Below are 13,275 nucleotides of genomic sequence, written 5' to 3' on the forward strand. Positions count from 1 at the left end.
CAATGGTGGCGGATAATTTTAGAAAGAGAGGGTCCAGATTGTCTAGCCCAGCTGATTTGTACGGGTCCAGGTTTTGCAGCTCTTTCAGAACATCTGCGATCTGGATTTGGGTGAAGGAGAAGCTGGGAGGCTCGGGCAAGTAGCTGCGGGGGGTGCGGAGCTGTTGGCCGGGTTGGGTTAGCCAGGAGGAAAGCATGGCCTGCCATAGAGAAATGCTTATTGAAATGTTCGATTATCATGGATTTATCGACGGTGACCGTGTTACCTAGCCTCAGTGCAGTGGTGTTGATGCCATGTTGATCGCAGACAGCACAAGATTTTTGTGCAATAACACGACAGCTGCCTTAGACTCAAACACAACTCCTTCAGACAGTTATCCAAGACACTATATCTATGTCACCATTATGACTAATGAGAAGAGTACACCGACTACAGCAACACTGGGAAAACCCCAGCATTGACGAGAAGAATTGTTACACAAGACATTTCCTTGAAGTTGGACGTTTACTGTGTTCCTGACATACCACTAAATAGATTTAGGCCTTTTCAAGTTACTACGAATGTGAAATTCACTCGTCACAGTTATCAACAAGTTCAAATGACCACACTTTTGTCTTTCAAAGTGGCCTTCACTGTGTCACCTTACATCGCTGTCTTACAAAACGGCATCGTGCAAAAAAATAACCACAAAAAAAAGAGACCATGCTCACCATCGACATTGAATGGAGATGTAGAGTTTCAAACCAAACCAGCCGTTCCAAGCATAAACAATGAGCACCACCACCAGTAGCTGTATAACCTTTGAATTCACTCACCCTGCCGTTCCCTGGACAACCTCCATTCCAAACATTGAGTCTGCCCCCCATCTTCCCGCGCAAGCTCTTGTCTCAAAGGGCTTAGCCAATGGGTCAAGTGCGGATGTTGATGGGTCTGCCCTCTGATTGGCAATACTGATCATTCCAGCAGTGCGGGCTAGAAGGGATGACAGGGGAGAACATCATGAAGATTCATCTGACGCCATCAGTACACACCGTCTTGACTGTGGGCCAAATCCCGACTTAAAATTATAGGGCACAGTTCTTCATGTTTTGAGCCAAGTTAAGTACACAGATCTCAAGTTAGGATTTGGCACTGTGTATAGATTTAGGGATGTTCCTAAAAGGCATTGTGGTTGCTTAAGGTCCTACTCACCGGGAGTTGTGGCAGTGGTGTATTCCTCCTCTGTCAGAGTGCTCAACTGCCTCTGAAACTCTAGAAGGGAAAAGACAGGACATGGTTAGACCTGATTATCTTAACGGGAGAGTTAGCTTGGCACCCAGCTTGGCACCCGTGACGTGCCAAGCTGGCAATGAATGAAGGAAACACATTTAATGCTAACATAACATTCGTACAATCAATAACAATTAGCAAGAGACTGTTACAACCAAAACAACTCGATAGGTGCCAAGTGTTCGCATGTGACGATTGACTAGGGAATACATGTTATCATCATAGCATTCTATCATGAATGTCCCCATTATTAAACATGAGGACTTTGTCAGTGAACACCTTTCTGTTTGTCGCCTCAGGTTGTTTACCTGTCTCTTGGGGAGCAGTGACTGGTGCTGGGAGGGGGGCAGTGGGGACTTGAGTCTGAGAGCCAGCAGCGAGCACAGGAGAAGGAACAGGATAGGGGGTGAGAGGAGAGGGTGAGTGGGGGAGCTCCAGAGGAGGGGAGACCAGCCTCTTCAAATTGGGGTGGACCATGGTGGGAACCACCTGGCGCATCCATTCTGCAGTATGGAGCGCAGCAGGGGGGACTGAGGTTGACAGTGAGAAAGAGAGAGAAAAGATAGGACACAGGGAAGACAAGGGGGGGAAAAGGAGAAGGGAGGAAAGAGGAAAGAATTTGATTCATAAGCGTTTCAACCAGTTGGGATCTAAGTACAATTTTGTAGACTGGTTAGACAAGCATTTGTCTAATGTCCATGCTTTGGGCTGAATCTCACTGAGATCTGTACCTGACTGGGAGACAGTGGCAGAAGCAGGATCGGCAGCACACGGCGAAGCGCCGATAGCATGACGGGAGGGACCAGGGGCAGGGTCATAACATTGGGCAGCGGTAGGGTCAGAAGCAGTAGGAAGCCCAGGGGTGGGAACAGTGGGATCAGAGGAAAGATCAGGGGTAGAGGATAGGGAAGGGTCAGGGGTGGCGGTTGGGGCAGGGGCTGGGTAGATGGGAGTAGATGAGGAAGAATCAGAGACGATGGCAGGCGCAGAAGCAGGGGTGAGGACAGGAGCATCAGAGCCAGAGGAGGTTACGAGAGGGGGGGATGAGGACACAAGAGTGCGGTAAGGTGCTCCAATTGGGTCAGATGCGTAATCAGGGGTGGGGAGAGAGGAGGATGCAGGAGACGAGGCTAGCACAGGGGGGGGTAAGGGGAGAGGAGACTGCAACATGGAAGAATGGGACACATCAAGGGAGAATGACATGTAGGAATCAAGCTGAGAGAAAGCAGGATTACATGGTGTCTCCATGGACCACTTTGTCTGCTCTAGAGGCACAGGCTCCACTGGGTCAGGGGGAGAGGGGTGCAGAAATTTGGGGGAGAGGGCCGGCTGGGCCAGAGGGGCCTGGGATTTTGGCGGTCTCCATTCACTCTGCCAGGGCACTGTGAGGGAGGGATGAGAAGGGGTAGAATGGAGGGAGGGAGAGGAAAGAAGGGATTAAAATAAGGCACAAGTTTGAGAGAAAGAGGGACAGGAGAGAGGAGATGAGGGAGAAATAGAGGGATGGTATGTGGGTGGTTAGAAAAGATATTGGAATAGAAAGGGTATTCAGATTGGAATAAAGAGAGGGAGAGAGAAAGGGAGGGAAAACAGTCAAAAGAATAGTCCCTACGTTGTCTGATATACAGTGGTAACATACGTAGTGATGTGGGAAACCCTACTGCACATGATATAGGCTACATAAAATGTTCCCTCTAAGTTGCGCACTGGACTGCAGCCCAGAAGAAATATGAGCCTGCCCAGAGAAGGACGAGATTGAACTTCACTCAACCTTCTAGTTTTCCCCTTTAGTTAACAATATCAACGTTTCGCTCAACTGTGGGAATTATGATCGAATCAAATAATTGTTTTTTGTTTGTCTGTTAAATTGAAAGTGTCAATGTAACAAACAAACAAAAAAACTATGCAAAACTAACTGCAAGAGATTTTATCGTAGGCAGAACGCATTGGAGTAGCATTCTATTGTATTGACAGGCACGACTCAGGTACGTATTCTACACAGACCGGTGCACCATAACCAATCATAGCTGCAGTAGGCCATTCACTTTGAACTGGACTGTGTACAGCATGAGCGGTCGCGAGTAGATGTGCTTGTTTTGAGATCAAAGCGAGAGCTGCATGTTCACATTTTGTTTATATTCCTTGCTAGTTAGTGAGTTGTTAGCCCAGTTACAGTGCCTTGCAAAAGTATTCATCCCCCTTGACGTTTTTCCTATTTTGTCGCATTACAACCTGTCATTTAAATTGATTTTATTTGGATTTCATGTAATGGGCATACACTAAATAGTCCAAATTGGTGAATTGAAATGAAAAAAAGTACTTGTTTGAAAAAACTCTCAATTAAAAAAAATGTAAAAGTGGTGCGTGCATATGTATTCACCCCCTTTGCTATGAAGCCCCTAAATAAGATCTGGTGCAACCAATTACCTTCAGAAGTCACATAATTAGTTAAATAAAGTCCACCTGTGTGCAATCTAAGTGTCACATGATCTGTCACATGATCTCAGTGTATATATACACCTGTTCTGAAAGGCCCCAGAGTCTGCAACACCACTAAGCAAGGGGCACCACCAAGCAAGCAGCACCATGAAGACCAAGGAGCTCTCCAAACAGGTCAGGGACAAAGTTGTGGAGAAGTACAGATCAGGGTTGGGTTGTAAAAATATATCTGAAACTTTGAACATCCCACCGAGTACCATTAAATGCATTATTAAAAAATGGAAAGAATATGGCACCAAAACAAACCTGCCAAGAGAGGGCCGCCCACAAAAACTCACAGACCAGGCAAGGAGGGCATTAATCAGAGAGGCAACAAAGAGACCAAAGATAACACTGAAGGAGCTACAAAGCTCCACAGCGGAGATTGGAGTATCTGTCCATACGACCACTTTAAGCCGTACACTCCACAGAGCTGGCCTTTACGGAAGAGTGGCCAGAAAAAAGCCATTGCTTAAAGAAAAAAAATAAGCAAACACGTTTGGTGTTCGCCAAAAGAAATGTGGGAGACTCCCCAAACATATGGAAGAAGGTACTCTGGTCAGAAGAAACTCAAATGTAGCTTTTTGGCCATCAAGGAAAATGCTATGTCTGGCGCAAACCCAACACCTCTTATCACCCCGAGAACACCATCCCCACAGTGAAGCATGGTGGTGGCAGCATCATGCTGTGGGGATGTGTTTCATCGGCAGGGACTGGGAAACTGGTCAGAACTGGTCAGAAGGAATGATAGCTGGTGCTAAATACAGGGAAATTGTTGAGGGAAACCTGTTTCAGTCTTCCAGAGATTTGAGACTGGGACGGAGGTTCACTTTCCAGCAGGACAATGACCCTAAGCATACTGCTAAAGCAACACTCGAGTGGTTTAAGTGGAAACATTTAAATGTCTTGGAATAGCCTAGTCAAAGGCCAGACCTCAATCCAGTTGAGAATCTGTGGCATGACTTAAAGATTTGTCACGACTTCCGCCAAAGTTTGTCCCTCTCCTTGTTCGGGCGGCGTTCGGCGGTCGACGTCACCGACCTTCTAGCCATCACGATCCACTTTTCATTTTCCATTGATTTTGTCTTGTCTTCCATCACACCTGGTTCCAATTCCATCAATTACATGTTGTGTATTTAACACTCTGTCCCCCCCCCATGTCCTTGTCCTTAGTTGTTTTTTGTATTGCCTGTGCACGGTATGCTGGTATTAACAAGTTTTTGTTTGACCCTTTTATTTGGTATTATTCTGATGACGTTGGTTTATGGTTATTAAACACCACCGCTGTAAATCGGTTTCCGCTCTCCTGCGCCTGACTTCTCTGCCGCCAGTAGCATCGCATTACAAGATTGATGTACACCAGCGGAGCCCATCCAACTTGAAGGAGCTGGAGCAGTTTTGCCTTGAAGAATGGGCAAAAGATGTGCCAAGCTTATAGAGACATACCTCAAGAGACTTGCAGCTGTAATTGCTGCAAAAGGTGGCTCTACAAAGTATTGATTTTGGGGGGGGGGGGGGGGGGGGGGAATAGTTATGCACACTCAAGTTCTCATTTTTTTGTCTTATTTCTTGTTTGTTTCACAATAAAAAAATTATTTTGCATCTTCAAAGTGGTAGACATGTTGTGTGAATCAAATGATACAAACCCCCCAAACATCTATTTTAATTCCAGGTTGTAAGGCAACATATAGGAAAAATGCCAAGGGGGGTGAATACTTTCGCAAGCCACTGTATAGCAAATTTCTAGTCAACAACGGGGGAGTGGTTGCTTCCTAAAAAAGCACAAAATATGTGCATTTCTAGCCATCTTTGAAAAGCGAGTCAGGTAAAAGAGCTTTTTTATACTTTAAAGATGCAATTTGGCCCCCTTAAGAATATAGTTGAATAGCCCTTCTAAGGATAGCCTTTCCATTCCCTATTTAATCTTGCTCTTGTGACTGACTGGTTTAGAACCAGGTCTCCTGCATGTCATAAGACTGTGTTAGCCCCTGGTTCTAAACCAGTCAGTCACAAAAGCAATATTAAATAGGGAGTGGAAAGGCTATCCTTAGAAGGGCTATTCAACTATTCAGCCAAATTGCTGTTTTTGTGACACTCCTGTCTGACATGTCCTGCATGGCCTGTGATCATCATAGATGGGAACAGAAGGTAGGTCCAAGTTAAATAAAGGTTCAATAAAATAATGAAATAATTCAAATAAATGTTCCATAGAGTCTAAGCTTTCAGGAATGGGGTCCTAATAGCTTATAGCTAGAGCCAAATTCATAGGAAGAAAACCAATTCAGAAACTGCCAAAAACTTCTGGTTACCAGAGAGAGCGTTTGATTCTATCTGTGCTCCTCCCCATTTCCTGGCTGGCAAAGTACCAGGATGTTGTCTCTGGTTTTGAATCTGAACTGAATTTGAAAACTGGAGAAGTTAAATACATGAAACTTTGATAAACTTGAAATTATAGTTTTTAAACTTGATACACAGACAATGAATGAAATATCTTCCATATTGAAACTGAATATATAAATATTGAATTTAAATATTCAATTAAATTGTAATTGAATTTTTTTACTGAATTAAATATTCATTCAATTCAGTTTCAAATCAGGAAATACGAGTCCAATTTATGAATTAAATGATTCAATTTGTGCATTACAAATTCAAAAATATTACATTTAAATTCAATATCCTAATACAAATTCAAAATGTTGGAATTTAAATATAATTTCTGTTGGCACTGAAATCACTCCATATGCTTTGCCTTGTGCCTGTGTCGTACCTGTCTCGGGGGCTGAGGGCAGGCTGGTAGGCCTAGTGAGGGCAGAGCCCGGCTCTGCCAGGGAGGTGATGTATGCTTTGGGCCGACAGGGGACAGGGAGGGGCTGGGAAGTAGGAGGGGAGGTGCCGAAAGTGGTGGAAGAGAAGGAGGAGGATGAGAAGGAGGGGACGCTCTGGGGTCTCCAAGCACTGGTGCGAGCAGCAGCATAGGTGGCTGAGAGAAGAGAGGAGGGTGGAAAGAAGAATGTGGAGGTAGAGAAGATGAAAGGAAAGAGGATGGTGATGAACAGCTACTACAGACAAAAGAGAACTTACAGAATCAAAGACAAATTGCATCCATGCAGTAAATTGAAATGAATGACAAATGCCTTGAAACTATCCCATAAAGTTTTGTGCATGCAGTACCTGTCTGTGGAATATCAGAGAAAGAGGGAGGTGGAAAGACAGATGGGGCAGAGGGTGAAGAGGAGAGAGGAGAGGTGGAAGAGGAGGAAGGCCCAGTGAAGGAGGCTGAGAGGGGTCTTGATGGAGAGAAGGTGGGGAGACCAGGGGCCACATGGCCCTCAGCAAGACTGGCAGGTTCAAGGGCCGGGTCAGTCTGGAAGCCACAGGGCCTCCGGCCTACAGATATGGGCACTGAGAGAAAACGGTAGAGGAGAGAATAGAGGAGGAAGAAAGAGAGGAGTGAAGGAAAAGGGAGAGGGCAGACAGTGAGAAACAGAAAGCATAGTAAAGAGGGGTTGAGAAATTAGAATCAAGCTTGACCAGTGCAGAGAGTAGAACAATTGTGTCATTCAGCATGGCTTAATGTAAAAAAAAAAAAATTTTTTTTTTTTTAAAGTACATGCTTTCTCTTGAAACTGGCTTGAGTAAACTAAACTACTCCACAACTAAACAGCCCTATTAACTGTGATCTCACTTCCCTAGCAACAGTCATGGACCAACGCCAGAAAACATAAATACAGTATGATACCGCTTTGATGAAGAAATTCACTGCGAGCTAAGGCAGTTGCTATGGAAATGAAGCAATTGCCTCTGGCAATCTCTGCAATAAACATTTAACGCCTGGCATTTCGGTCAGTGGAGAAAATAATTATTCAAGACCCCTGTGTGTCTCTAGAGACTCAAGGTAATTCAGGACATTCAGTTCATTCCTCAAGGAATGTTTCGACATGTTTTTCCCAATCTTGCCATAGCTTTACTGATGTAAACAGCAGGGGGTGCTTCAGACCATAGAAAGATAGTCAGGTCCAAAATGTTTGGCACCCTTGATAAAGATGAGCAAAGAAGATTGTAAATAATGAATAATACTGAGATATATATATGCTCAAAACTTGGAAATTAATATTATTTTATACTAAAACAATTGCTCAGAGAAAGAGAGTTTGTTTGACAAGTAATTCACTTTTTTTCCTAAAAAAGATAAGGGTCAAAATGATTGGCAGCCCTGTTTTCAATACATTTCTATAGACGGGTTGGTCAAAAGCGACGCGTACGCATCTCTGGGGCAAAACAGATGGGGTTGTCTTAGACTCTTGACAACATATAAACTATATTTCTGTCACACCCTGATCTGTTTCACCTGTCTTTGTGCTTGTCTCCACCCCCCTCCAGGTGTCGCCCGACTTCCCCATTATCCCCAGTGTACTTATACCTGTGTTCTCTGTTTGTCTGTTGCCAGTTCGTTTAGTTTTTCGTCAAGCCTACCAGTGTTTCTTTCCCGTGCCCCCGCCTGTCTCTAGTTCCTGTTTTCTAGCTTTCCCAGTCTTTTACCATTCTGCCTGCCTTGACCCTGAGCCTGCCTGTCATTCTGTACCTTGTTATACCACCCTGAATTACTGACCTCTGCCTGCCCTGAGCCTGCCTGCCGTTCTGTACCTTTCAGACTCTGCTCTGGACTACTGACCTCTGCCTGCCTTTGACCTGTCGTTTGCCTGCCCCCCTGTTTTTGTAATAAACTTTTGTTACTTTGAAACTGTCTGCATCTGGGTCTTCTCCTGAGCCTTGACAATTTCATCTATATTCAATTATATTTTCACATTTTTTATGAAAACAAATCCATTTGCACATTGAGCACTTGTTGTCTCTCAAATACATCGTTACAGTTGTTGGTTAGCTAGCGAATTTTTGCCATATTAGCATAGACATGAAAGCAGTCTAAACAAGACATGGTATCAAGAACAAGATACAATGACCTGAAGCGAGTCACCTACGATTCCCCATATGGCAGCTTCTTGTCATTGTTGCTATCTATTCACGCCTTCTGGCTACATCGATGCGCGCAACATTTTCGAGACGTTATCAGCCCCTCAAAAATTATGAAATTGAAGAATACATTGGAATACATTCAGAATCTTTCCAGATCCTTGATACTCTTTGTCTGTGCTTATGGACTGCCATCTTCAATTCAAAGAGCTCTAATTTCACGTCATCCAGCAAATGTAAACGCCTGGAGTTTGCTGAGTTCTGCATATGCAGAAAAGAACCCATTACATACTGTAAAATATGGTGGTGGCTCTTTGATGTTATGGGGCTATTTTGCTTCCCCTGGTCCTGAGGCCCTTGTAAAGGTCAACGGCATCATGAACTTTACCCAGTACCAGGACATTTTAGCCAAAAATGTAGTTGCCTCTACAAGGAAGCTGAAACTTGGCTGAAAATGGATGTTCCAGCAAGACAATAACCTCAAGCACACATCAAAATCAACAAAGAAATGGTTAATTGAAACAGAAAACATTTTGCAATGGCCATCTAGGTCTCTGGACTTGAAAACCATTGAAAACCAGTGGTTTGAATTGAAGAAGGCAGTCCATAAACACCGGTGAAGGATATCAAGGCTCTGGAAAGGTTTTGTGTGGACGAATGGTCTAAGATCCCTCCCAATGTGGTCTCCCATCTCAAAACATTTGAGAAAAAGTCTCAGTGCAGTTATCCTCGCAAGGTGAGGTATTGAAAGGTATTGAAAACAGGGGTGCAAATCATTTTGACCCCTATCTTTTTTAGAAAAAAAAAAGCTTACTTGCTTTAAACAAAATCTCTTTCTCTGAGCAATTGTATTAGTATAAAATAATAAAATATTATATAAAGTATTTGTATTATTTATTTTATAGAGTCTTTTTTCCCCCATCTTTATCAAGGGTGCCAATAATTTTGGACCTGACTGTACATGGCATGACATGGTAATGGCCCCTTTACTGTGTTCACGCGAGACAGAATACCCAAACAACAAAACTCAGAATCAAACATTTGGGTATCCCTCGCCGGTATCCTTACCTTGAATAAAAGCTGCTATTTGACCTTTTACAATAGGTGTAATCTATGATTAAAGCTGTAATCCGTCCGTTTGTGATGTCACAACAACAAAGTAACTTCAAAACAACAGACAGTTTTTGCCCCTCAGACATCATTGCACGTGCGATAGAACAGCAGAGTATGTACTGCGATTTTCCCCCCCCCACGATGCTGGATGCTCATCTCCTACGGTTCACCAACAGAACAAAACAAAACAATAACAAATGTGCTGCGGGCGAACAGTTGCGCTGTTTCACCTTATGCGGATTTCAGCCGGAAATCGATTTATTTCAGCTTTATCACTGTGATGTCTGTAAGTCAGTCAGTCTGCCAGTACCTGAGCCAGCAGCGGGCTGGAAGATTTTGGGCAGTGCAGGTGGGTGGGCGCGGACAAAGGCTGGCACTTGGTAGGCATAGGGGGAGGGTCGTGCCTGCTGAGCGGTGCCCGCGGGGCCAGTGGTGAGTCGGGAGCGGGCGGCAGGGGCGGGAGGCAGGGCGGAGGGGTCGAGGGGTACGGGCAGAGGGGGGCGTGACAGATGTGAGATGGTAGACACAGTGCCAGATGAGCTACTCCAATCCATCTTACTGGCAGCTGGGTGAGAGATGAGGACGGGGTGGGAGGGGAGGCGATGGGCAGAAAAAGGAGGAAGATGGAAAAGAGAGTAGGAGCAAAGGATAAAAGGGAGGACAGATGCAGGAGAGAACAGAATAGAATGGCAGGGAAAGTAGAGAGAGAAAGTGGTGAAGAAAAATGGACCAAAAAGATGAGAAGATAAGTGAGATTCAGTTGAGGAAGAGAAGAGAAAAGAGGAGGGGAAACAGAAGTGAAAACAGAAGGGAAGAGGAAGTGAGAAAAGGGAAGAGGGGAAGATTGAAAGAATATAAGCAATGGAGAGTGATAGTACTCGGATACTCATACCATACAGTCAAACTGTACAGCTGCTCGAATTAACGTTTCCTTCTTACTGTAACTCTTCATTATCAATGATTAAACACTAATCCCATTTCTATGTGCCAGGGACAAGAATTCCTGGTTAGGCCCCAGCATTCAGTCCCACAGTTTAATTACAGTACATTTGATACTGTACATGAGAAGAATTTAAAAGAAAAAGCTCAGCTCCTATGGACACCTTAGGACTCCGTATTGTGTAACCATACATTTTAACATCTATCAGATTCCATCACTTCAAACAGTGATTTAAACGACTGGTCATTTGTTTGCTTAATTTACCCCTGCGGAGAGTATCTGATTAAATATGAGAATGTAATGAGGTATACAACTTCATTTGAAACCTAATTGGCTAATATCCATTCGGTTTAATAAATATGATTCATCAAACGATACAAATTATGTATATAGGTTGATGATCAATATTTAGACAAATGCTTATAAGCCATGAATATCATAATTTCAAATGAGGGATGGGATGTTATATAGAAGGAGAAGGGATAGGGGAAAAAGGCCAATCAGGATTCAGAGGAGGTGGGAGCAGGGGAGGAAACAGGAAGTTACCTGTGGCCTCTGGGTCAATCACAGGTCTCCATGCCTGATCACGTATTCTCCTTGTGGAAGCTTTCAAAGTAGAAGGAAGGAAGGAAGGAAGGAAGGAAATAAGGAAGGAAAGAAGGAAAGAAGGAAGGAATGAACATATTAAATTAAAGGAAAAGGAAAGAAAAGGAAGGAAATTAAATTGATATACTATGGAAAGGGAAGCTTGGCGTGGAAAGAGAGTTTCTTGGCATTCATACATTTGAAAGGGAAAATGTAGAACAGGGAAATTGGGCCACCGTAGTTGAGACATTGGTGTGAAGCTGGAGAGTGGAGCAACATGTTATGCCGGTGTATTGAGCAATGTTTTTAAACATAAATGCTTAAAATAGAATTGTCACACCTCATATGGCTGGCAATCATATGTGCAAAGTAAACATCTCCTATGACAGTTTTGTTTACCTGTTACTACAGTTGAAGTCGGAAGTTTACATACACTTATGTTGGAGTCATTAAAACTCGTTTTTCAACCACTCCACAAATTTCTTGTTAACAAACTATAGTTTTGGCAAGTCGGTTAGAACATCTACTTTGTGCATGACACAAGTAATTTTTCCAACAACTGTTTACAGACAGATTATTTCACTTATAATTCACTGTATCACAATTCCAGTGGGTCAGAAGTTTACATACACTAAGTTGACTGTGCCTTTAAACAGCTTGAAAAATCCAGAAAATGATGTCATGGCTTTAGAAGCTTCTGATAGGCTAATTGACATCTTTTGAGTCAATTGGAGGTGTACCTGTGGATGTATTTCAATGCCTACCTTCAAACTCAGTGCCTCTTCGCTTGACATCATGAGAAAATCAAAGAAAAACAATTGGAGACCTCCACAAGTCTTGTTCATCCTTGGGAGAAATTTCCAAACACATGAAGGTACCACGTTCATCTGTACAAATAATAGTACACAAGTATAAACACCATGGGACCATGCAGCCGTCATACCGCTCAGGAAGGAGACGCGTTCTGTCTCCTAGAGATGAACGTACTTTGGTGTGAAAATTGCAAATCAATCCCAGAACAACAGCAAATTACCTTGTGAAGATGCTGGAGGAAACAGGTTCAAAAGTATCTATATCCACAGTAAAACAAGTCCTATATCGACATAACCTGAAAGGGCGCTCAGCAAGGAAGTAGCCACTTCTCCAAAACCGCCATAAAAAAGCCAGACTACGGTTTGCAACTGCACATGGGGACAAAGATCGTACTTTTTGGAGAAATGTCCTCTGGTCTGATGAAACAAAAATAGAGCTGTTTGGCCATAATGACCATCGTTATGTTTGGAGGAAAAAGGGGATGCTTGCAAGCCGAAGAACACCATCCCAACCGTGAAGCACTGGGGTGGCAGCATCATGTTGTGGGAGTGCTTTGCTGCAGGAGGGACTGGTGCACTTCACAAAATAGATGGCATCATGAGAATGGAAAATTAGGTGGATATATTGAAGCAACATCTCAAGACATCAGTCAGGAACTTAAAGCTTGGTCGCAAATGGGTCTTCCAAATGGACAGTGATCCCAAGCATACTTCCAAAGTTGTGGCAAAATGGCTTAAGGACAACAAAGTCAAGGTATTGGAGTGGCCATCACAAAGCCCTGACCTCAATCCCATAGAAAATGTGTGGGCAGAACTGAAAAAGCGTGTGCGAGCAAGGAGGCCTACAAACCTGACTCAGTTACACCAGCTCTGTCAGGAGGAATGGGCCAAAATTCACCCAACTTATTGTGGGAAGCTTGTGGAAGACTACCTGAAAAGTTTGACCCAAGTTAAACAATTTAAAGGCAATGCTACCAAATACTAATTGAGTGTATGTAAACTTCTGACCCACTGGGAATGTGATGAAAGAAATAAAAGCTGAAATAAATAATTCTCTGTACTATTATTCTGACATTTCACATTATTAAAATAAAGTGGCGATCC

The 13,275-nt window shown here is 43.5% G+C and overlaps 1 protein-coding gene across 3 annotated transcripts in view; it reads right to left on the bottom strand.

Moving 5' to 3' along the window:
* The window catches only part of LOC129835082 (uncharacterized), a 64,589-nt gene that overhangs the window by 32,669 nt on the left and 18,645 nt on the right, over nucleotides 1–13,275 (bottom strand). Inside the window, exons 7-14 of one of the 3 annotated variants that reach the window (XM_055900453.1) lie at nucleotides 11,321–11,380; nucleotides 10,145–10,399; nucleotides 6,922–7,152; nucleotides 6,518–6,730; nucleotides 2,505–2,651; nucleotides 1,578–1,799; nucleotides 1,192–1,251; nucleotides 816–972 (exon numbers count right to left, since the gene is read on the bottom strand). In XM_055900453.1, the coding sequence (XP_055756428.1) occupies nucleotides 816–972; nucleotides 1,192–1,251; nucleotides 1,578–1,799; nucleotides 2,505–2,651; nucleotides 6,518–6,730; nucleotides 6,922–7,152; nucleotides 10,145–10,399; nucleotides 11,321–11,380 (1,345 nt within the window). Of the gene's footprint in view, nucleotides 1–815; nucleotides 973–1,191; nucleotides 1,252–1,577; nucleotides 1,800–2,000; nucleotides 2,652–6,517; nucleotides 6,731–6,921; nucleotides 7,153–10,144; nucleotides 10,400–11,320; nucleotides 11,381–13,275 lie in introns of all 3 variants that reach the window. The other 2 variants (XM_055900452.1, XM_055900454.1) reach the window with 2 other exon arrangements.

This window comes from Salvelinus fontinalis, chromosome 36, assembly GCF_029448725.1.
Source record: "Salvelinus fontinalis isolate EN_2023a chromosome 36, ASM2944872v1, whole genome shotgun sequence".
In the NCBI taxonomy this organism is placed as follows: Eukaryota; Metazoa; Chordata; class Actinopteri; order Salmoniformes; family Salmonidae; genus Salvelinus; species Salvelinus fontinalis.